Raw genomic sequence first — 26617 nt, forward strand, 5'->3', positions numbered from 1 at the left:
GAACATTGTATGCAAAAGATGGGTTGCATCTGATTAGGAAGGGACACAAGCTTTTGGAGAGGTTGCTGTTTTCTAAGCAAGTTGAAGTGTTTGGACAGGGAAACTAGAATTGATAGGGTTGAGAGCAGGAAGTAACAGCCTCATGTGGGGAAGATGAGTGCATTGGAGATTATGGACAATGTTAGACATGGGGCCATGTCTGGAGAGGACTGAGTTCCCATTTTTATATACTGATGCCAGGAGCATTGGGAATAAAGGGAATGAATTAGTAGCACTGATTGATGAAATCTCTCCAATTGGTATTAGTGAAACATGGTTAGCAGAGGATGATGTCTTGACAAAAAGGATCAAGATGGCCTGGGATGAGAGGGAAGAGTTTAGGTGTGAAGAAATTTGTAGAATTGGATGTGACTCTTGAATACCAGGAAAGGTATTCAAGAGTCACACCAGAGAAGTGATGTTCGTAGGACTTGTAGATATTAGTAAATTGTACTTCTGATATTAGTAAACAAACATTAGAAATGATTTCTTATGTTTGTTTACTAATATCAGAAGTATTTGAAATAAAGTGAATGCAATTATTGCAATGATTGAGTTTATTTTTATTTGCCCCAAAATTGTTGGTATAAGTAAGACATGGTTAAATGAGGATTACATCCTAACAAAAAGAGAGAGAGAGCGAGATGAATGTATATAATATTTTTTGTGAAGACAGACAGGGAAGAAAAGAAAGAGGAGGAGTATTGTTGATGATAGCAGATGAGTTGTGCCCATCTAAGGTGAATTTTCAAGGCACAAATAGTGATCATGGTTTCGAAGCAGAATAGTGTGAGGTAGAGGTGAACAGGATAAAATATTTAGTTAGGTGTTGAGCTGAAAATATAGAAAGCTGGAAATAGAGCTGAAAGTAGAAAATATAGCTGTGAGCTACAGAAAATATATTCCTGTAGCTATTTTATTTTTTAAATTTAATACATTGTTTTGAGAATATGTATTCAAATTATCAGTAAATTCTCTCAACTTGCAGTTATTTCATATACTAACTGATGCTGAATATTACTGTTTACATAATGGATAGTTTCCATTCTTATTCCCTTCCCATTCATCAAAAATAAACCAAACATTATACAGAAAACCACAGCCATGTTTCATTTATGAAATAATCTGATTTTATAAAAAAATTAATTTACTGAAGAAAATTCAGAATCCTTTAATATAAAATTTTTGATATTTCTCAGATAAAGTTTCTAGATGCATCACAGGTTTAAAAATACAGATTTTGCCACAGCTTCACACTTCTTTATTTAACCTTTTTATCTCAGGTAATTTCTAAAAACAAGATAGGCCTTACTAATCTTTTAGGATTAGCCAGGCTTTTCTTGGATTTCTTGTAAATAAGCTCTGAAAACTAGTCTCTTCTTTCATGAGGTTAAAGAACAGAAGAAAAAAGTTTTGAGGTAATCAAAAATTCTTAAAAAATTCACTTATTTATTATTTTGAAATGAGTTTTAGGGTATTTTACTGTATTACACTAAAACTTGCTTTGTTTTGCATGCACCTATACAGTATGGTGTGTGTGTGTGTGTGTGTGTAGGAGGAGATTTATTCACTATAATATTTATTCACAACTCCCCCTTTTTTGTGACCAAAGCTCTTCATAAATGCACATATTCATAAATAGAGTTTATAAGATGACATGTAATTAATTTCTTATCAATGTAGTTGATTGCACCACTCATAATACGACAACTGTGAATATATGGATATTTATTTATCAGTAACAGATCTATTTGTATTCATGCCTATTCTTTATCTTAGATATACCAGCCATATGCAAATAGTTTATATCTTATTAATTACAAGTTGAAATATAATTACATACATTCTCTTAAAAATTTAAACATACTGGCCAATTATAGTAATATATATATATCCTTAAAGCAACACCTCTTATCCCTTCTACATAGCTATGACTTTTGTACAAAATATACAAAATAATTTTGTCCTACCACATGGATGAATATGCAGTGATACAGTTTACACAGTGACCAATAAGGACATATTAATCTTCAGACAAGATTAGAAATATTATTTTGCATTTCTGTCTGGGTGTTCACATAAGAAATAGAAAGTTATTTTTTTTGACAACTATTTATGCCGTAGAAGAAATTTGCTTTTGTAGAGAATGCCGTTCTCACATTTCTTGTACTTAGAAAGCCTCCTTATTGAGCAAGAGTCTGATGAACCTTCCTTGTATTTTCAGAAACACACAACTGTTTTAATTGATGATTCTTTTTTTACTGATCACTGTACTACCAATTACACAGATAGATAATGAGTTCCTACTGCATGTATGTTTTGTGAATACATCTGTGAACATTGTTTATCTGAACAATTATCTATAATTCTGTCAGATTTTCTCAGAACTGGTTAAAACATGGGCAGCAGCTAGTTCCAGTTTGGCTGGCTGAGTGGTTAGCACACTTGCTCAGGCTGTTAGTTGAACCTATACTTTCATAATCATCTTACCATGAACATAATATTTCTGGAAGTCTTTAGGTGGGAGAATTTCATTTGTCCTGTATAGAATCACTATTTGAGGACTGAAATAGCTCAAAAATGTTCCGTGTTTGATCTCCAAAGTATGTAGCAAATTTTAAAAAATACCAAATTAAAAAACTTAGTTCGTGGTACTAATGTACTATAACTTTCAACCTGTTGTGGAAGGGATTACAAACTCTGCTCTCTCTTCCCAACTTTTAAGCACTACTTACAGTATGAGTGCATTTTGGGTTCATTAATCTCTTGCACATGTCATTCATTCGTATGTAAAAGAATAAGAACAACTATACAATTTTTCTTATTCAGAAGAAGAACAAAATTCCTTCTGCACTTCTGATATCTCATTTTTACAATAGTCAGCAAACAAATGTAATACTAGCTAATGAACACTTAAGGTAGTAACTCCATTGCCCAGTTTTGAGACACCTGAAATAGCATAAAAAAAAGTGACTTGATTTGCTCTCCATAGCAAGGTTGCTGAATTACTTAACCTTTAGCTCTTTCACAACAGTGATTTGCAGCATTTTTTTTTTATGTGGGTGGGATTATAATTTAAAAAAATAAATATTTATTATTCCCAGAGACTTCCATGTAGTCAAGAGCTCGTCCAGAGAGACCTGTCTAGGATCATTTGGCTAGTGGGCTTGGTGCAAGGGTCAAGAATGTTGTAGTAAGTCTCTGTCCGCATGATCTTGCAACAGGGCGCAAGTGTTCTGCTCCTGAGCACAGCCACTGCTTGCCAATGAGTGGGTGTTCATGTATAGCCATCCACAAGCCCCAACCAAGTTCAAAAATAATATTATCAACAAACAAAAAACCAAATTATAAAGTAAGAAACAAAATTCAGAAGTTGCAACAAAACTGTCCATAATGTTACACTCAACAGACGAACATTCATTTGGAAAAATATCACCCTTCTTCATCCAGAAAGGTTTGGTGGAAGGGTTGGCAGGATCTCCAAAATCTGTAAAGAAATCGAATTCAGATGTCCTTATTAAAACAGCCAAAGTAGCACAATCAGAAAAAACTATTCCATTCAACATCTATTGTGAGAATACCAATTATAGTTATCCCTAGATGACTTTTAATTTTACTAGAGGCATAATATCAGGCTGGGTCCTCCTTGATGTCCCCAACGAAGAGATATGCTCTGAACTCAAGGACCACTGAGTGAGGCCCTACGAAGAATCCTGATACATAGGAATGAGCATCTTGTTCTCACCAGAAACGTTATCCTTACCTTCAACAAACCAAAACCACCAACATATGTCAAAGCAGGATATCTCAACTGTCCAGTACTGCTCTAAATCCCAAACCACGTATGGTGCTTTAAATGCCTGTCTTGGCTCTGCCATCTGTACCCAATGTGGCAATAAAGAACATGAGAATAAAGATGGTAAGAACACAACTCCAAAATGCTCTGTGAGGGACTATCCAGTATACTCCTTGATCATGCCAAAGGTGGAAGGAAGAAAAGAAGATACAAAAGTTATAAGCAGAGGAATGTATCACATATCAGGTATTGAAGAGGCAGCATACCACAACAATAGCAACAACATTTTCAACTCTCTTATGCTGAGAAGTCAACTGTGAAGAAAGTGTCAGTTGGTATGTTGTTGACATGTCTGTCAATCCCACCTTCTCATGACTACAACATCCCTAAAAGATATAGCTTGCGTGCTGTCTCATTTGAGTGAATGAAAGAGAAAAATTGTTATGGACTCACTCCTGAGGACATGCCAAAAATGTCAGTGGCATTTAGGTTCTCTTGCAGAAAGATAAACCACTATGCTTCTGCCTGCAGGAAAAATAACCCGAAGGTGAGTGATGATCTTACATCTCATGATGTTACCCTCATTTGTAAGAACAGAACAAGGGATGAACCTACTGACAGAGTAGTAGCCATCCTTGTGGACCCCCCCCTTTTTTTTCCCAACAAATCCAAATTAGCACCATCATAAAACCAGTTGATATCCAATTCTCAGTTAGAAATATAACAACAGTGCTGTATCTACTGTCGTTCTGCTCAAGATGACCTTGTGATGTCATGTCACAGTAACCAATCCCCTTACTTTTTAATAGGAGATTTAAATGGACACCAAACTCCATGGGGAATAGTGCCTGAACAACAACTCTTCCATCAGCGCAAGAGTTGTTGATCATATGCTCGACAACAACAATCTCTTCCTCATAAACTCAGGAAGCAACACCTTCTTCGATTTGCCTACCCCTAACATTTACTGCCATCAACTTGGGAGTGATCACTTTCCTTGACATCCATTTTTCTGCATGGGCAGCCATGTACAACATCATGGATTTCACAATGGAAGATTGAGCAAGCTGACTGGCCCACTTTTTCTCGTTAGCTAAATTTGAATTTGTTACAGTCAGCTCATCTCCTTTCAGTAATGCGGTGGAGCATATAATAGAGTGTATTATAGGAGCTCCATAACTGAATTTCCTAAATCATCTAATTGGTTCCTGCAGTATCCTAAGTTATGGTAGAATTACCATCACTAAAAACACACGTAATAACCACAGTAATGACTATTTAATTCGTAAATATTTCATCCCAAGTATCTTGGGACATCATCAGTAAGTAGTTTAAACAATACTAGGAATAACATACAGTTAGGACGAATGATTACAATGGAATCTCAATATGCATGCAGTAACATGTTATAGAAGTGAATTAAATATAACTGAAAAAAAAAAATAATAATAATAAAATATATATATATGAAGATTATTTTACACAATTTTGTATAATAATTTCCCATACTTTAGGAATAGTAAGAACATCGTTGCGGTTTAAATTTGGTCTGTGTAGTAGGGCTTCAGCACTTTCTTTATATAAGCAAAAGCACTTTCCTTTCATAGGATTCCCATACCTTACGTTAAAGGCATCTCCGAACGTCTTTCAAAAATTATAAAGAAATACAATTTTGCCACTACTTTCAAACCTATCAACCAAATCTATAACTTGTTATCTTCCCCTAAGGACAAACTCTCACCTCTGATGTTACCTGGCATTTATGAGATTCCATGCTCCTGCAAATTGTCTTACTTTGGTCAGACAGGTAGGTCTGTTCAGAAACGCATCTTGGAACATTCAAGACCACATTCGTCTTTTCAAACCGGAGAAATCTGGTCTCTCCCAACACAGAGTTGAAAATCCAAACCATAGGATCCATTGGGAAAAGTCTATACTTTTACACAGATCTTTATATAAATATGAATGTTTATATAAAGAAAGTGCTGAAGCCCTACTACACAGACCAAATTTAAACCGCAACGATGTTCTTACTATTCCTGAAGTATGGGAAATTTTCATACAAAATTGTGTAAAATAATCTTTATGTATATGTATATTTTTTAAAATTTTATTTTATTTTATTTTATTTTATTTTATTTTATTTTTATTATTATTTTATTTTTATTTTTTTCAGTTATATTTAATTTACTTCTATGACACGTTACTGCATGCATATTGAGATTCCATTGTAATTGTGCGCCCTAACTGTGTGTTATTCCTAGTATTGTTTAAACTACTGTACTGATGATGTCCCAAGATACTTGGGATGAAATATTTACGAATTAAATAGTCATTACTGTGGTTATTACGTGTGTTTTTAGTGATGAATTCACCACAGGTTTCGTTATATAAAAATGGTAGAATGATGATTGCACAGCAGAAGAAAGCTTGGATTAACTTTCCACACATACTCCGCAACAACAAATTTAATTGTTTTGATACATTCTTTAACTAAGCAAGATATATCCATCATCAGAGCCAGAAGGAATCTTGGATTCAATATACCAATATACTTCATCTGTATCTACCAACATCAAAAAAGTATGAGAAAAAATCCAGAAAATGAAAAATACATATACCATCTACTAGTTCTCTATCCTGCAACAAAATGATTGCACAGTTGCAAAAACATCAGCAACATCTTCTTATCCCTCTCGAGTTCTTTATTCAAAAAATAAAGCTTAAAAACATGAAATCTAACTTTCTTCAAGTAGCGCAGCACAGAAGAATAAGACTACAACACAGCATGCTGTTTTCTAAAGAAGAAATGAAAGCTGCTTTGTTTATATCAGGCCTGCACAACATGCAGGATGCATGCAGCCCACAATGCTATTTATTTTGGCCCGTCTGTCTGATTGAAATTATATAATCATACAGGGGAATATGAAATTCGACGATTTTTTCCTAGCGTTGAATTAAATTTTTACTAAGACTCTGCATGTTTACGTTCATGCTATTAATGTCACAATCATGTTTCTTTCAACTCTGCAATAAATTGCATTTGGAGTTATTCCCACTGTCGTATTTAATAACAAATTATTACAATCGCTTCGAGGTTTTGTTAGCACTAGTGTCACTGTGGGGAAATTCAAAGTTACTTCCACGTGATAACGACTTCATGCCTATGAACAAGAACAAATAGTATTACACAAAGTTGGCCGTGCCTTGACTGGCTTTGGCAGTGTAGTGGTTGGTTATAGCTGGAGCAATACATTACATAACTGTTATCATAACCTGCATTATTGTGAGTTTTTCATCATTAGTTTTTTGTAATTAATATTGTCAATCTCGACTCAATGAGCTTAAGTAAAAAGCAAAAAATAGATTCGGAACATCGACATTTAACCCTGAGTGGACAAACAAATATATTTTTACGTTGTTTAAGGACAAAATAGTGTGCATTGTTTGCTGGGAATCTATCTCTGTGCCGAAAGAGCACAATCTGAGACATCATTTTGAATCAAAACATTCTAACCTTGGCAAGTTGGATGCAAGTGAAAAGCAAATAAAAGCAGCAAAGTTATTGAAAGTCCTTAGTGGTGAGCAAGAAACCTTTAAAAAAGTGACATCTGCAAATGAAGTTGCCACAAAGGTAAGCTTAAAAATATCACAAGAAATAGTCTGAATCATTTGAATCAAATCATTTACTGAGGGAGAGTTGATAAAAAAGTGTCTGATGATTGCCTTTTCCGAATTGTGTCCTGATAAGAAAAATAATTTTGAAAATATCAGTTTGTCTCGTATGACTGTTCAGCGCAGGGTGGCTGATATTGCAGAAGATCTTAAAGATAACCTGCAAAAATCAGCTAGTGAATTTGTCTATTATTCACTTGCTATGGATGAAAGTACTGACATGAAAGATACTGCACAGCTTTTAATATATGTAAGAGGCATTAATAAGAATTTTGAGGTGACAGAGGAGCTTGCTGGTTTGTGTTCAATGAAAGGAAGAACCAACAGGAAAGGAGATCGCAGAAAATGTAAAGATGTGTGTAACCGAAAAACTATCCTTAAATTTCAAGAAGTAGCAGTTTGCACTGATGTTGCCCCATCTATGTGTGGGGAAAATGTTGGTGCTGTAACATTTATTGATCAGTATGCAGGTAAACCATTGACAAAATTTCAGTGCCTAATTCATCAGCAGGTGTTATGTTCAAATGTTTTGCAGTTTGATCATGTGATTAAAGTAGTATTTGCTCTGGTCAACTATATTTGAGCTCGGGGTTTAAACACAGAATGTTTCAGGCATTTCTAGAAGAAAATGATGCTGAGTATGGGGATCTACCATACCACACTGATGTACGTTGGTTGAGCCGTTATAAAGTTTTGTCACGCTTTGTTGCTCTAAAAAATGAACTAGTTGAATTTTTGGAATCTCAAGAAGATATGGAAAAATTCCCAGAAATAATGGATGAAGAATGGAATCAAGATTTATTTTTCTTGTATGACATTTTGGGTTACTTGAATGACCTTAACTTAAGCTTCAAGGAAAAAATAAGTTCGTTTTTCAGTTAATGTCTCTTATAAAGGCATGCAAAATGAAATTAAGTTTGTTTGAAAATCAACTTGCTAAGGGAGATATGTCACATTTCTTAACTTGTCGACAGAATATTCCATCAGATTATCATTCAATGGTGGGTGGAAAATATAAGAAGCACATATCACTTCTAAATGAGGAATTTCAGAAAAGAATGCCATTGAGTAATGAAGACGAAGTCTGCATAAAAGTGATCGAGGATCCATTTTCTGTCAAAGCAGGAAATCTACCTGTCGAACTCCAGATGGAAGTTATTGATCTCAAGTGTTCTGAAACTATCGGATCAAGCATAGGGAGAGTACTTTACAAGACTTTTATTCTATTCTGGATCAGGGTAAATTTAAAAGTTTGTTGGATACTGCCTACCAGGTATTTTGTATGTTTGGGAGCACATATACTTGTGAACAAATATTTTCGGTCATGAACTTGAACAAAACCAAACAGCGTTCATCTTTAAGTGATATCGATTTAGAGGCCATATTAAGAACGGCCACTTTAAACATGACACCAAACTTTGATAAAATAGTGGCAACAAAGAAATGCAATGTGTCACATTGTGACATTCAGTCACTGATATTTCACTGAGAATAAGTGTGATATTCTCAGTGAAATTATTAGTAAACTTTGCGTTAATGTTTAAGTGTTTTTATTGAGAAATTTTGCAGAAATTATAATCAAAATTATAATTTTGATTATAATTTTAATTGTAACTCTCTAAAAAAATTTAAATATGCATATTAATTGGTATTTACTGTAGACCTACTAACAAATTTACTTAAGTTGACTAGTCTAAGATTCAAGGTCCGAAGTAGTCTGGCCCTTGGTCAGGTGGTCCAAGTTGGGTTTGGTCCTCAAAGACAATCAAGTTGTGCAGGCCTGGTTTATATGCTGTCACCATTGTCCATGGATCAACTGTTACACCGTTATGACAAAATTTACTATGAGAGCATATTTCTGGATACCTGGCAGAAGGCAATTATTATCGCCTTTCCTACACCAGGGAAGAATACAGAATTCTCAAATAACTACCATCCAATTGCTCTGACCATTAGCTTGTGCAAGATGCTGGGGGGGGGTGGAAAGGAATGGTTAACACTCATTCTTTTATGGTTTCTGGAGAGAAACACCTTTTTTTGCCAGAAAAATATGTCTTCCTGAAATGAGAGAATCTAGTACTCTTTTATGGATAAAACATATGACATTGCTTGAAGATTTGGAATTGTTCCCTCAGATTCTTAGAGGGAACTCTTTTGTTTCATCAAAAACTTCCGTTTTTGATAAAAACAGAAGTTTTATCAGATGAAGTTTTGATTGTCATACTTTTTTCATTCAATGTTAAGTTAATAATAGAAAAACTTTCTCCAACACTATATGTGGATGACTTAATCTTCTGTCATTCATGTAATATGCAGGTCATAGAAAGTCAGTCACAGCAGGCCATTGACTACCTCTCGAAAGTGGTGCTTGCAAATATGCTCAAATTTTCTCATCATGAGAGTTTGTGTGCAGTTTTGCAGTAGAAGTGGTCTTCCCTGACCCAGAACTCTGACTCAGACAAACACTAATCCCAGTTGCACTAGAAGCCAAGTTCTTGAGACTTATATTTGATAGCAAACTCAGTATCCTCCCTCACGTCAGTTATGAGACGAGTGCTGTAGAACAGTGAACATTCTATGTACCCTATCTTCCACCTTTAAGGATGCTGAGATGTTCGTTGCTTCATTTATACTGGGCACTGATAAGATCAAAACTTGATTATGGGTTCCAAGTCCATGCTTCAGCCAGGTAGAGTACTTTGTGATAGGTAGATCCTGTTCACCATCAAGCCATCAGAATTGTAACTGGAGCATTTCGAACATCACCTATTCCTAGTCTCTATTTCAAGTCAAATGCGAACCACCTTTTTCACTGTCTCTGTTATATGATATGAAAATAAAATCCCTGCTGAACCATCAAATGTGGCCAACTATTTTTGATTCATGATGGAAAAATCTTTACAACATTCAACAGGCTGCGTAAAATGTTTATCTTGTGAGTAATAGCTCTCCTGTAAGCTCTAGAGATTGCAGTAGACTGTGTAGTGCTGATGCCACTAAACACACTTCCACTGTGGCAGTCATACATACCAGCATGTAGCTTTTTAACAGGCTACTGAAATTTTCCATCCCATCTTGGTATCTTCCAACAGCTCTTTTAAGCTCATCACATTGAATACTCATGTTTTGTGTCTGTCTGCACGGACAATTCAAACTTGGAGAACCTGGAGGGGATCATCTGTCATCTTTCCAGACAGTATTGTACCATAGATCTCACTAGAGTATACCACCTATACAGCTGAGCTGTATGTGTTAGAGCTTGCACTAAAATACATCAGATTGTATTGTTACCAAAGGTGCATCAGAAAGTCTAGAGCTACAAAAACGTCCAGTCCTCTCTCAAATCCAGCACCTACTCTTTCAATTATGGAATCTGCACACTTAAATGTATGCTTTTATCAGATTCCAAGCCATGTTGGCTCATTTCTCATATGTCCACCCTCTGCCTGTCCATGCACTAATTACTGTCAGATTATCAAATGCAGAATTCTATCCCAGTGGCAATCATCTTGGAATAGAGAGACAAATAATAATCTCTTCAAAATTAAGCCTGAAATTAATTATGGCTGTCTATGCAAGGTTCAGACAGAGGAAATTGTATTTGCTCAGCTCTACATAGGTCATAGTCATCTCACACATTCCTTACTGTTGAAGAGTGATAATGTGTGTGAGTTTTGTAAGTCGAGTGGAACTGCTCTCTTCTGATTATGTAACTAGGAGGAGAGAGTTCTGCAAGGTTCAATTTTAAGTGTTGTGCTTTTTTCAATCAAGGTCAACTCTATAACAGAACAACTTCTTTTAACAGTAAAAGAAATGCCATCTATGGAGACGAGTTCACCATCTTCTGTCATTCATGTAACATGAGGATCATAGAAAGACAGCTGCAGCAAGTCATCGACGATTTCTCAAATGGATTCAGATTTTTACACTAGAAGACAGTTTGTGTACACTTTTGCCATGGTCTTCATTCGGACCATGGCTAAACTTTGACAACATTCAACACTTTGACAAGGACAAACATTAATCCTGGTTTCACCAGGTTTTTGGGACTCGCATCTGACAGCAAACTCAGTGTTTTCTCTCTCTCTCTCTCTCTCTCTCTCTCTCACAGATTCCAATTTCAAGACAAGTGGCATAAAGCAATGAACAATCCACCTACCTATCTTACACCTTTTGAGGTGCTAACAGATATTCTTTGCTTCATGTAAGCAGGACATTGATAAGATCAGAACTTGATTATGGGTGCCAAGTCTATACTTCTGCCAGGAGAAATACTCTACAATGGCTAGGCCCTATTCACCATCAACCCATCAGAATTGCAACTGGAACATTTTCATGTCACCTATTCCTAGTCTATATGTCAAAGCAAATGAACTATCTTGGTCACTTTGACATCAACAGCTGTCTCTGTTATACACAACAAAAATAAAATCCCTACCAGACTGCCCCATGTGGTCAACTGTTTTTCATCCACGATCAGAGAATCTATATAATGTTTAACAGACTACCAGGAAACTCTTTACTTGCAGATAAAAGCTCTCCTACAAGCTCTAGAGATTGCACTTCAAAATATAGTCCAGATGTCGCCAAACAGACTTCCATCATGGCACTCATGGACACTAGCATGTACCTTTTCTTTCAGCACCGAAATTTTCCATTCCTTCTATCGTCTACCAGCAGCTCTTCGAAGCTTATAGAATTAAATACTCTGATTGTGTGTCTGTCTACACAGACCATTCATAATCAAAGGATGTAGTGAGATCTTCTGCCATCTTTTCTGACAGCATTTTATCTTCACAAATCCCCCTAAAGTGTAGAAACTTAATAGGTGAGATGCATGTGATAGAATTTGAACTAAAATTCATGAGATTGCATTGCTACCAAAGGTGCATAATATATTCAGACAAACAAAGTTCTCTTCAGGTAATAATGGGATAGGCTAGTCTGCAGAAACATCCTGTGCCCTCATGAATCCAACACCTAATCTTTTAATTACGGATGCTAATGTATGCTTCTGCTGGATTTCAAGCCATATTGGAATCAAAGGAAGCAAGACTGCAGATTATGCAGCTAGGTTAGCTTGTTTCTCAAACATCCACCATCTGCCTTTATCATACATACACTTTTTACCATCAGATTATTAGACACAGTTATATCCCAGTAGCAGTCATCTTGGAAGTTTAAGTTTGAAATTAAATGGTGGTATAGTCTGCACAGGGTTCAAACAGAGGAAGTAGTATTTGTTTGACATAGGTCATCTCACACAGTCCTTCATATTGAGAGGTGATAACCTGTGTTTGTGTTTTGTATAGCCAGATTCACCATTCATCATATTTTAATTAACTTCCCTCATTTCATGAATGAGCACAGTCATTATTTTAGCCATATTCATAATCTATCTGAGCCCTACACATTCAGGCAGATTTTATCAAACTCAGCAGATGTTTCTATTATTTTATCCATATCATTATTTTAGCCATATTCATAATCTATCTGAGCCCTAAACATTCAGGCAGATTTTATAAAACTCAACAGATGTTTCTTTTGCTTTTAAATTTTTATGGATAATTAACATCTTTTATTGTATATAGATTGTTTTATTCTGTTTTATTCATACAGTGTTGTTTCTTCTTTTAATGTGGTGCTTTTCATTTATGTTTGATGAACTCTTACTTTTTACACTTTTTTAGACCTGCTTTTTATCCATTTTTTGTATACTTGTTCTTTATACTTGTTTTATATACATTTTTCTTTCCAAAAACCATTTATATACATTTTATCTATATCCATTTATGTCATGTTTTACTATTTTTTTATTGCTACAGTATGACCACAGCTATCCTTTCAGCACCATAAAACACCAAAGAAACAGACAAGCATTCCTGATTGCCTTGCCTATCTTTTCATAATTCACAAACAGTTGAACATCTTCTGTGAAGTCCTTCTAATTATCATTAATGTGTAGGTTAAACAGTAGTGGTCCAAGGACTAATTCCGGAACACCACTGATCCCGATATATCTGGCAAACTCACTTCACCCATATACCACTTTCTGATACCTGTCTGTTAGCCATTCTGTTATCCAAGTCAGTAGCTTATAGTCTAATCCTGCATCCTCTAATTTTTGCAGCAACCTTTCATTTGGTATCCTGTCAAATGCCTTGGGAAAGTCCATCAGTATTAAAGTTTATTCCCTTTATCCAACTCATCTGTAACATTATTATAAAATATGAGCAAGTATTTAGATGTGGCCTCCTTTTAGTAAATCCATGGCATTCCTTGCAAAGTATAGCCTATCTGTCAAATCTATTCCTGTATGCAAGTTCTTTTTTGAGTCTAGGTTCTAGAACTTCCTTATGTATTTCTCTCTTCATCCAGTGTAGTAGCTCTTCTCCATGTTTCATACACTAAGTTGATAGATCTTAGATAGATTTTAGAACCTTTGTTTCAGTATTCTCCAAATTATATTTCGAAATGCAAATTGCTAAATTTTATTATATACAAACGTTTTTTGGCTATAACGTTTAGTGTAAAATTAAAACAATTAGACTGCACTGTATTAGTTTTAAATTTCATGCATAATATCTTTGTTTTATTTGTTTTATTTTTTTTTAGTTTAGAGTAGAATCTATGATGTTACGTTCAGCAAAGCCTATGACCTACATTCCAGTTTCTCCCAACATACAAAAGAGAGCCAGTAGTAGTGCTCCAGAATGTGTAGCTTTGATCTTGGAGCCACAGTCAAAATTTTATACAGATCCTGTATTAGTTTTGGACTTTCAGTCATTGTATCCATCCATGATTATTGCATACAACTACTGCTTTTCTACCTGTATTGGAAGAATTGAACGTTTAGGAAAGTAAGCATGTTTTCAAGATTGTCATGTATGTATAATTTTTTGCTATATCCTCAAAAGTTTGAACCAGATATTATGATAATTTGACATAATAATTCATGACTAGTTTTCAGTTAACAAGTTTTTTCCCCTCTCCCAATTTGGTCTGTTATTTATGAAGTCTGATTTGATCAGCATTTACATTTCAAATTTTCTGAAGCTTCTGCACCAGCATCCCCTCTGTGTCATGTTCCACTCCACAGAGGGAGTGGGACACACAGTACTGGGTGAAAAATTAAAAGTGTCGATACTGGGGTACTGACACTTTTCAATTTTCAGTTTTGTCTGTTTTTTTCTTATCATTTTCTTCCTGAGTCTTTTTTTTACTGTCCTATTTTCAGACTACCATACTGGGTTCCAATGTTCTTTCTGCCACTGTATTTGCTGTGCAATGTGCGACCTGTGAATACTGATAAAAAAAAAAAGTGTTCATTAGTTCCAATAGGAACTAATGGATGCTCTGAGACTAGGAAAAACGAAAAAATTAGTGATTCCCATCAGACTTTCCAGCAGGCCTTTATAATTACAATATGGCATAATTGATGAAGGGCTCTAAATTCCATTTTTGAAATATTTGGAAATTACTTTGCAACAGCAGCAGCAACATTATAGTTATGGAAGTAGATAAAGGCAGTGGCACAGTAGTTATAGATGTATGTCGAAGATTATTCATTAAAAATGAATAACTTATTAGATGAGAATAACACTTATGGCTTACTAGAATCAGCTCCATTGTAATCAACACACAAAAACAACACCAGTAATTTGATTAAAGCCTCATTATTTGGCTGTGTGTGGGGGAGGAGACTTTTTTCAAACATTGTTAATTCCAAGAATTTACAGGGTCCAAAACAAGTAAAGCTAAATACCAGAGATTTGTTGACCTCTATTCTCCCCAAACATGACTTGTAGACAGCAACACCATGCATGGGTAAAACAGTCCTTTATAAGGAGAAACAGTTCATATTCCATTGAAAAAAAATGAAACAGAATCCATCAGACATTTTAAAAATCCTATTTGTCACAAAATCTTTTGTCACCAGACACATCTGACTATTCAGATTTGCCCAGAAATGTCTGAATAGTCGGACATTGCACAGAAAATAGGCTTAGCATGGGTTCAACTTAGCATCTGCTTCTAGTCGGTTTATTTATACAATCATTTGAAGAGAAAAAAAAGCAATAGAAAACTACTCATAAATTCAAAATTTGGTTATCATTATGTGGATGATATAGTCATTATCTCTCCTGTTATCATCACTCTTGAACTTGAAAACAGGACTCTACCATTTCTGGATGTGCTGCTAGACTTTTCCAAAGAGAACATATTTAGTATGTAAAAAAAAAAATCTACCCAGACATAAGATACCTCCATGCTACATTTTACCCCATGCAAAAAATAGGAATAATTAAAATACTAAAAGTAAGTGCATATAAGTACCTCTGCAATATAAAAAAATGGTGTGGTTGAGTTCTTGTTTCCTCTTTCTCAAAATGGATATAGGTACAAGAATAGTTAAATACTTTGAACATCACATGAAAGTAGATTTCATCACACTTTAAGATTTTTGCCATCTTATCCATCTCTTACAAAACCAAGAATCTGTAAAATCCATTGCTCATCTTTTGTATAATAAATTTAGTTTAATCCTTTATCCAAGTGTGAGCAAACAAAGTTTGCACTTGAAAGTATCTTCAGGACTGGGGTAAGGTGGTACAACACCAGGGCACTGGTTGCAAAGGTGGAGCAAGCTACCAACCCTCCTATCTCAGTATGTCCCATAATGCAAAACGCATCTCCTTGCAGATATGTCTAATGTTATGCATTAAGGGAAGGGCCACAACCCAGACTAGTTTCGACCTTTATTGAAGTCTCTTCAGTGGGAGCCAGGCCCAAGTGGAGATACCAGGCAGAAGCATTAGCAGGTCATCTCTACCTATAGGAGTTGCCAAATGGTGTGCCACCCTTTTTTAATAAATTACTCTGGATTTAGAGAAAGATGTTGAAAGTTTATTTTTCACTTGGTTAGAGTATAATAAATTTAGTTTAATCCTTTATCCAAGTGTGAGCAAACAAAGTTTGCACCTGAAAGTATCTTCAGGACTGGGGTAAGGTGGTACAACACCAGGACACTCGTTGCAAAGGTGGAGCAAGATACCAACACTCCTATCTCAGTATGTCCCATAATGCAAAACGCATCTCCTTGCGGATATGTCTAATGTTATGCATTAAGGGAAGGGCCACAACCCAGACTAGTTTCGACCTTTATTGAGGTCTCTTCAGTGGGAGCCAGGCCCAAGTGGAGATACCAGGCAGAAGCATTAGCAGGTCATCTCTACCTATAGGAGTTGCCAAATGGTGTGCCACCCTTTTTTAATAAATTACTCTGGATTTAGAGAAAGATGTTGAAAGTTTATTTTTCACTTAGTTAGAGTATAATAAATTTAGTTTAATCCTTTATCCAAGTGTGAATGACCTGCTAATGCTTCTGCCTGGTATCTCCACTTGGGCCTGGCTCCCACTGAAGAGACCTCAATAAAGGTCGAAACTAGTCTGGGTTGTGGCCCTTCCCTTAATGCATAACATTAGACATATCTGCAAGGAGATGCGTTTTGCATTATGGGACATACTGAGATAGGAGGGTTGGTAGCTTGCTCCACCTTTGCAACGAGTTCCCTGGTGTTGTACTACCTTACCCCAGTCCTGAAGATACTTTCAGGTGCAAACTTTGTTTGCCCACACTTGGATAAAGGATTAAACTAAATTTATTATAATCTAACCAAGTGAAAAATAAACTTTCATCATCTTTTGTAGTTTGATCTTCTTTTGGTATCCATGTGGCATTCTATCCTGTTGATAACATTTCTTATGTTCTAGGTTCTGCAGTATGTGGACTACCCCATTTGTCTTCCCAAACACTGGGGACTATCTGATTTTTTGTTATGATAAGAGGAATCCTTATATGGGCTTTGGCAATCGAAGATAAGTCAACTGGTCTCGTACAGAGGCAGCAGGGCTTTTATTCTTGAAAACTCAGTTTTTCATTCTGCAAAACAGTCAGTCTGCCAGAGACCACACACAATTATCAAATAGAAATAATGTGTGGAGTGTGGTAGATGGTGTACTGCAAACATCAATTGAGAAGTGTCGAGTGGCCTCCTATGATGAATGCTTCTCAAATTCTGTGGGGGAATCTTGTAATAATAATAATACTAAACCTCTCTGTCAGCTAGGTCAGATGGATAGCATCAACACTTATCAACCATTCAGTTGTGGAGTTGAAGCCCATCTCATTATTGGCATGGATGTTTGTGAATGTCTTTTAGGTAGGAATTGAATTTCATTACGCAGTATGAGAACACACCACTTTGCTTATCGAAGGTTTGAAAAGTTCCATGTTTGGTCTTACATATTTAACCCCCTTAGCCTATTAAGAATAATCATGTACAGTAGCTTACTATTTTTTCATAGTGGGTGACTTTCATATAAAAATGAATAAATAACTAAACTTCTACATAAAAGCAGTATTGCTGAGCTATACATTCCATTCTCAGTTAGCTGATGTTTTTATTTTATTTTATTTTTTTTTCCCCACATTGCTATGGCTTGGGTACAAAATAACCATACTGCCTATGCTAATTCATGTTTTCACTTTCACATTCATACTGAAGATACTCTTTGGTGCCTGAGTTTAAATTATATAACTTTTTTTCAAATAAGTTATCCATGTAATTTTTTTCATAAATGTCTATTAATGTTTCTTTTCACTGAAAAGTACATGTTTTTGTAATGCAAAAAATCAAAGATAATCCTATCACTGAAAGGAGGAGGGACTTTATTAGCTTTTTTTTTTTTTCTTTTTCAGCTAAGTTAAATAATATTTCCTCTGTCTCTTAATCAGAAACACTGCTGGTGATTTTTCTCTTGTAAATATGGATTTTTATCGCAAAACAGGCAAACTGACTTGTGAATACACACACACAAATTTAACACGGAAGTTTGCACAGCTACAGCCAGTAGGTGGCAAATAAGCCAGACACAAGATTACACTTTACACACCTAAGTGGAAAATTATTCTTAGGGAAGAGGATAATACTTTATATCAGCTGTGGAGCCTTTTATGTTCTAAAATATCTTTCTGATCTGCTCAGTCTTTTTACGAGTCACCATTAATCAATTGGGCTGGGTTTAGATGGCAAACTAACAGATTGGGAATGTTGTTTGTGAATAATAGAAAGATGTCATGTGGATTTGTGTATGAAATGGCTGGCTTGTTTTATGGAAATTTAGCATACATGTCTGAGTCACTGATATCTTGTTATTATAGCATCTGCTTTAAAAATAATGTAGAAAGAAGGTGGCACACATTTCTTTAATATCAAATTTTAGTAAACTTTTGCAGTTCTGCATTACAATAGTTTAAAATTAAGGGATTTTCATATTAACCGATATATATCAATGAGACTTCTTTCTTTAGCTTAATTTAAAATTTGAGGTGATACTTTTATGACTTAAAGTTTGCAACTATTAGTGTGTGTAAAGTGCTGTGTGTATGTAAAATAGGGATTGATGATACAATTTTCTGTTATTTATTTTTTATTTTTTTTTTCAGGAATACTCCATTTGAGTTTGGCTGTTCATCCTTGACAGTGCCCCCATCTGTTTTGAAGGTATATAGTTTTTTAAGGAAACTTTTTTTGTGTTGTATAATATAATTTTATTTTAATTTAACACATTACTAATATTACTGCATTTATCAGTATCAAAGCTACAAAACTACTTACTTGAAAAATCCTTGAATCTGTGGTGAAATACATTTATCATCTTTAACTTAGTTTATAACAACATTATACTATCAGATATTCTCATAGATACAAATTGCAATGGAAAAATGCTCTGTCTGTTGTTATTTCCAGTATTACATATGTCATTTATATTACCCATTTTGGACTCTCCTGGGGAATAGTTACCTTGTTTCACAAACTCACTAAAGAACATATGCATTTAGCAGTCATAATACACTGTTTTCATAGCTTTAGTTGCTTTGACCATAATTCCAGCCACTACCTAAATGATGAAACAACATAATGTTGCATTTGAACAATTTGTAATATCACAAAAATGAGGTCAATGTTAGTGTTTTTCTCACAAATAAATGAAATGTTGAACATTTTTTGTATTTTAATTGCTTGTAGTGGTGAATAGTTATACTGTGATTGATGCTCTTTTCATTCAATGGGGATAATTGATTCATAAATGGCTGCATTTTGTTATATTTTCACATTCAGAAATTAAGCTCACAAAAATGAGCAGTGCTAACAACTTACACTGAAATGATATGCTCATCAGCATCATCATCAAATTCCTGCCATGTACCCTCAAGGGGTGTACAGGATATGATAGTACTACATGAAAAAATTACATCATTATTAATTTCCTATCTACAATTTTCCCCCAAATCAGTCTGTTACTTGTCAAGACTCCAACATTATCAGATCTTATATTTCTATCATCTAAAACACTTTGTATAGTATCAATCCACCTATATCTTGGTCTTCCTCTAGGTCGTTTTGCTGCCAACCTGGCAGAGAACACTTGTTTTGCTAATCTTTCCTCGCCCATTCTGTTTAAGTGACCATACTACCTGAGATTAGCTCTGCTAACACATTCCTGGATGCTGACAATGTCAAGTTCTTTCCTAATATCCTCGTTTTTAATATGATATTGCCATTGATGCCATCTGTTCACGCCTATAATCTTTCTCAGGACTCTCATATCTGTGGTCTCTAGTCTTTGGTCAAGTGTTTTACTTCTGACCCAGCTCTCAGATCCATAAGTTAAAACTGGTTTGAACACTGTCTTGTACACAGCTAATTTAGTGTTCCGACTAATTTCTCTCTTATTCCATATAAATTTATTCAATTGACTTCCCACCATACCAGCTTTGTTGATTCTGTTGTCTATTTCCATATTTAATTTACCATCTTCAGTAAAAATCATGCCTAAATAGCTGAAATGTTTTACTTGTTCCACAGGTTCTCCATTCACAACACAGTTGACATTTTCAATGATTCTGCCTATTTTCATTGTCTTTGTCTTTTTATTGCTGACCTTCATACCATATCTATTACAACAGCTATTCAATTTAGTCAGAGAATCTTGCAGACTTGTAGCGGATTTATTTAGAAGTATAACATCATCTGCATAAAGCAAAGAGCTGACATTAACATCTCCAATTTTGATATCATGTTTAATACCACTTTCCTTCATAATGTGATCCATATAGATAATGAATAACAGAGGGGATAATGTACATCCTTGTCTCACACCAGATTTAACATTAAACCATCTTCCTGTACTTCCTTCAATTCTAACTGCTGACTTACAACTCAAATAAAGACTAAGTATTGCTTGATATAATGCCCCATTGACACCATATAACTGCAGCATATTGAATAGCTTCTCTCTTGGCACCTTGTCATATGTTTTCCAGATCGACAAAACTTAAATACAGATCTTTGTTATATTCCCATGCTTTCTCGACTATTTGTCGTAAAGTGAAGATCTGATCCTGACAGCCTCTATTTGGTCTGAATCCAGCTTGTTCTTCACCAAGCTTTTCTTCCACAATTCTTCTCAACTGTTTCTCAAGTATACTTGCATAGATCTTGCCAGGAACACTCAGTAGGGAAATACCTCTGTAATTCTCACATGCAGTTTTATTTCCCTGTTTATATATGGGTACTATGAGAGCTCTACTCCAGTCATCGGGAATTCGTCCCTCTGTCCAGGCTTTCTGAACTATGCAGTGCAGCCACTGTAAGACTCTTATACCACCATACTTCAGCATTTCTGGTCGAATATCATCTACTCCTGCTGCCTTTTCACATTTCAAGCCTTTGATGGCTTTTTCTACTTCTAGTATGGACATGTATTTCTGACTGCATGCCTGGTCAGTGTTTTTTTACAACTGTGTTGTCATCACTGCTTGTTTCATTAAGCAGTTTTTCAAAGTAATTACTCCATACTTCAAGGATATCTTTTTCTCCCGTTTTCATGTCACCTTTATCATCTCTAATTCCTTTTACAGCACTCTTTCCTCCATTCTTAAGCTTCTTCAACAACCTCCAGAATATTTTGCCACCTTCTTGATATTTATTTTCTATATTCTTGCCAAAGTCCTCCCATGACTTTTGTTTAGCTAGTTTTACACAGTGTTTAGCATTCTTGCATTTGTCTCTATATTCTCTAAGAGCACAAGCTGACTTATTTGACAGGAACTTTTGATATGCTTTCTTCTTTTCCTTCACTGCCTCTTTAACTTCCTGTGTTCACCAGGGAGTTCTGATTTTTCTATCCTTGCAGACAACCTCACCACATGCCTCTCTGGCTGAATCAATCAGGGTTTTCTTCAAGGCTTGCCACTGAATCTCTAAAGTTTGGTTCCTGTTCTCAAACTCTTTCATTTTCTTTTCAATAATCGTTCTGTATTTTAGTCTACAGTTCACATCTGAGAGCTGCTCAACTTTTATTCGCTTTAAAACTTTCTTACATGTTCTTCTTTTCAATATGAAATTCAATTTTATCCTGCTCAAGACTAAATAGTGATCACTTCCAATTTCAAATCCTCTGTACACTCTGGTGTCCTGCACCAGGGAGAAAACATCACTATCAACAATAACATAGTCAATGAGACTTTTCTTATTCCTTGCCTCTTCTCTCCATGTGAATTTGTGCACATTTTTATGTTGGAACATGGTGTTAGTAATAACCAGTCCATGTCCTGAGCAGAAATCCAATAGATATTTGCCATTATTATTAGCTTTGCTCTTTTCTCCAAATTTTCCCAAAATATTTTTATATGTCTCACAATCATTTCCTACTCTGCTATTTAGATCCCCAACAAGGACCAACTTTTCCTTTTTCATTGTGTCAGTTGCTTTTTCTAAAGCCTCAAAAAATCCCTCCACTTCTACCTTAGTAGAACCTTCTGTGAGACCATAGGCACAAATAAGTCTCATTGTCCAGTTCCCCATTCTCATATTTGCCCACATTACTCTACTTGAGACTGACTGCCATTCATGAAGATTAGCCTCGTATTTAGTGTTGAATACTATGGCTACTCCTTCTTTTCCTTGATTGTCATTGCCTGAATATAACATTTTGTATTTATTGCTCAGAAAGATCTCACTAGTTTTTGTCTTTTTTGTTTCAGTCACCCCTATTATGTCGATCTGGTACTTATCTAATTCCTCAGCTACCTCCATTTCTTTGCCATTCAGGCTTCTTACGTTGATAGTACCGATCTTTAACTCTGGTGATGTTGAGTTGGGGTTTATTTTCAGATTTGTTCCAGTAGCTGACTTTTCGCTGTTCGCCCTGTTTCCCTGGCGAAAACAACGGGGGCCTTGTTTAACCGGGCGACGCCCCAGCCGGCATGAAATTTTGTCATCTTGTACCATCATTCTATATTTTGGTTTAACCAATAAGAATACAATTTGGTCGGCTAAATCCCAAATTGCATGATATGCTCTAAGTTGAAAAATCCTGACCCCCAATAACAGTAATGATGTTTTTTAGCTTGGTACTGTGAGCATTTGGAAGGTTTGGAAATTTGCTGTGGTGAATAGCATTTGCTAATAGGTAGCATTAGACTTCATGACACAAGACTGTTCATTCAGAATGCAGGTGCATTTGTTTTTAACTTAATCTACTGACACAACAGCTGTGTTAAATAACAACATTGTCATGGTGATAGATGTGAAAGGAAGTGCCCATGCATTAGATTTGCAGGAAACTCCACTCAATTTTTGCAGTGTTACTTATTGAATCCAACCCAGAATTAATAAGTTTTTAATTGTGAGCAGCACTGAATAATACCACTAAAAACAAACTAGAAAGTAAAATATATGTTAAATATCACACAAAAAATGCTAACTTTTACTGGAATTAATAATCCATAATCCTTATTATTTAGTAAAATCTGCAAGAGTTTCATTGAGACTTCTCATGTAAAAGGACTAGTCAAACATATATGTTCCTTTAATACAAAGTAACTGTATACCAAAGTTGGTTTTACTGTTTAGATAAAATCCAGAAGAGTTTAATCAGCCTTTACCTCTCTTCAGAGGTATGATTGTGGAAATCACATACAAAATTTGCTCATCCTAGCTTTTGCCATTATATCAGATTCTTTGGCCATTTAGATAAAATTAATAAGAGCTGTGGGTATAGGAGAGCTCAACTAAACACTTATGTTGCTGTAATTTATGATAAGAAGAAGCTGTATGTCAAATTTGATGCTGTACAGGCTGATGATGAACATTAAATAATAACTTTTAAATCTCACTATAGCAAACTTTCTGTAGGAACCACAAGAATAGGTTGTTATAACAGTGTTTGCAATAGTAAAAGTTGACTTCTTGTTTTACATTTGCAAATAGACCCACATTATGACATGTGGGATTTTGAAACCAAATATGATGAATCATCATCATGCGTATCAAGATTTAGGCCCAGCATGGCCTGTTCCGACCTTAGAAGTCATCGTTTAAGACGACGTCCTGGTTTTCTTTTTCCTATGAATTTATATGTGATGAATTTATATATATATATATATATATATACACACTAAGGGAGGGGGGGGCCTACCACCATGACTCCTATGGCGCCCACCTGTGGGTCACCATTCTTTTGGCACACCTGTGGGAGAACCAAGACTTAGATGGGAACAGGAGTTTAGGATGGAGCAGGTAATAAATGTTTCTATGGTGATAAGAATTATTTTGGTGATTCACTCTGCACATAGGTTTATCTCAGATAACTGGAAACAGTAATCTGATCAAGGAAATGAGGCACAGAAGTTGCGAAGATCATCCCAGTTTTCTTTCTTGTGATGCTATACAATGTGTGGATGAGTAGTTGTATGTGTGTTGCTCTATGTTGGGAGGAGGGGGTGGGTTGAGCTCTGCACTAGATTGTGGTTTGAACTGCCTGGAGGATAGACAGTATTCACAGCATACTTAGATGAGTCACCAGTGTGGAAGAGATCTGGCATGTTTGTGTTGGGAAGTGGTTAGTGTAGTCTGGTATTCCGGGCATATGAACCATTTGTGTGATAGTTTATAATTGCAAAAGTCTCAGCCTCTCTACCTACTTGATCTAGACAGCTGAAAGAAGGCAGCCAGCTGGTGTTGTAAACATTCAAGTGTCCAAGGACAATAACTTTGCTATTAGGAAAGTTGAATAGTAGAAATTCGACATTCAAAGAATCAGAGTGATTGTCAGCATTAGGAGAGCAGTAGAAACAGCATATGAATTTAAACATTAAATTTAACAATTTTGGTAAAACTGACCTCTTAGATCATATTCTTAACACCCTTCACAATTGATTGGAAAGGTATTAAAGAATCCTTTCTTTCTTTCTTATGGAATAAAGGATTCGTTAATCATTATTTGAATTAAGGTATATTTATACATCTTTCAAATATGACATTTAATAACAAAGATTAGGTATTAAAAGAATAACATGTAAGAAAGTTTTAAAGCAAATAAAAGTTGAGAAGCTCTCAGATATGAACTGTAGACTAAAATACACAAAAATTATTGAAGAAAAAATGAAAGAGTTTGAGAACAGCAACCAAATCTTGGAGATTCGGTGGCAAGCTTTGAAGAAAACACTGATTGATTCAGCTAGAGAGGCATGTGGTGAAGTTGTCTGCAAGGATAGAAAAATCAGAACTCCATGGTGGACACAGGAAGTTAAAGAGGCAGTGAAGGAAAAGAAGAAAGCATATCAAAAGTTCCTGGCAAATAAGTCAGCCTGTGCTCTTAGAGAATACAGAGACAAATGTAAGAAAGCTAAACACTGTGTAAAACTAGCTAAACAAAAGTCATTGGAGGACTTTGGCAAGAACATAGAAAATAAATATCAAGAAAGTGGTAAGATATTCTGGAGGTTGTTGAAGAAGCTTAGAAATGGAGTAAAGAGTGTTATAAAAGGAGTTAGAGATGATAAAGGTGACACGAAAACAGGAGAAAAAAAGATATCCTTGAAGTATGGAGTAATTACTTTGAAAAATTGCTAAATGAAACAAGCAGTGAAAGCACAGTGGTAAAAAAAACACTCAACAGGCATACAGTCAGGTATGCCTGTTGAGTGTTTTTTTTACTATTTCTTTTTCTATTTCATATCCATACTTGAAATAGAAAAAGCTATCAAAGGCCTGAAATGTGGAAAGGCAGCAGGAGTAGATGATATTCAGCCAGAAATGCTGAAGTATGGTGGTATAAAAGTCTTACAGTGGCTGCACTGCATAGTTCAGAAAGCCTGGACAGACGGACGAATTCCCGATGATTGGAGTAGAGCTCTCATAGTACCCATATATAAAAAGGGAAATAAAACTGAATATGAGACTTACAGAGGCATTTCATTACTGAGTTTTCCTGATAAGATATATGCAAGTATACTTGAGAAACGGTTGAGAAGAATTGTGGAAGAAAAGCTTGGTGAAGAACAAGCTGGATTCAGGCCAAATAGAGGCTGTCAGGATCACATATTCACTTTACGACAAATAGTCGAGAAAGCATGGGAATATAACAAAGGTCTGTATTTAAGTTTTGTCGATTTGGAAGAGGCATATGACAAGGTGCCAAGAGAGAAGCTATTCAATACGCTACAGTTATATGGTGTCAATGGGGCATTATATCAAGTAATACTTAGTCTTTATTTGAGTTGTAAGTCAATAGTTACAATTGAAGGAAGTACAGGAAGATGGTTTAATGTTAAATCTGGTGTGAGACAAGGATGTACATTATCTCCTCTGTTATTCATTATCTATATGGATCACATTATGAAGGAAAGTGGTATTAAACATGATATCAAAATTGGAGATGTTAATGTCAGCTCTTTGCTTTATGCAGACGATGTTATACTTCTAAATAAATCCGCTACAAGTCTGCAAGATTCTCTAACTAAATTGAATTGAATAACTGTTGTAATAGATATGGTATGAAGGTCAGCAATAAAAAGACAAAGACAATGAAAATAGGCAGAATCATTGAAAATGTCAACTGCGCTGTGAATGGAGAACCTGTGGAACAAGTAAAACATTTCAGCTACTTAGGCACGATTTTTAGTGAAGTTGGTAAATTAAATATGGAAATAGACAACAGAATCAACAAAGCTGGTATGGTAGGAAGTCAATTGAA

At 35.4% G+C, this 26617-nt stretch overlaps 1 protein-coding gene across 1 annotated transcript in view; it reads left to right on the forward strand.

The window, feature by feature from the left end:
• LOC150096146 (uncharacterized) overlaps positions 1-26617 on the forward strand; it is a 283232-nt gene that overhangs the window by 76891 nt on the left and 179724 nt on the right. Inside the window, exons 11-12 of the mRNA XM_090409625.1 lie at positions 14126-14370; positions 19020-19077. Coding sequence (XP_090265751.1) covers positions 14126-14370; positions 19020-19077 — 303 coding nt within the window. The remainder of the gene's footprint in view (positions 1-14125; positions 14371-19019; positions 19078-26617) is intronic.

Source organism: Typopeltis vanoorti, chromosome 19, assembly GCF_054136105.1.
Source record: "Typopeltis vanoorti isolate ZY-2024b chromosome 19, IOZ_Tvanoo_1.0, whole genome shotgun sequence".
In the NCBI taxonomy this organism is placed as follows: Eukaryota; Metazoa; Arthropoda; class Arachnida; order Uropygi; family Thelyphonidae; genus Typopeltis; species Typopeltis vanoorti.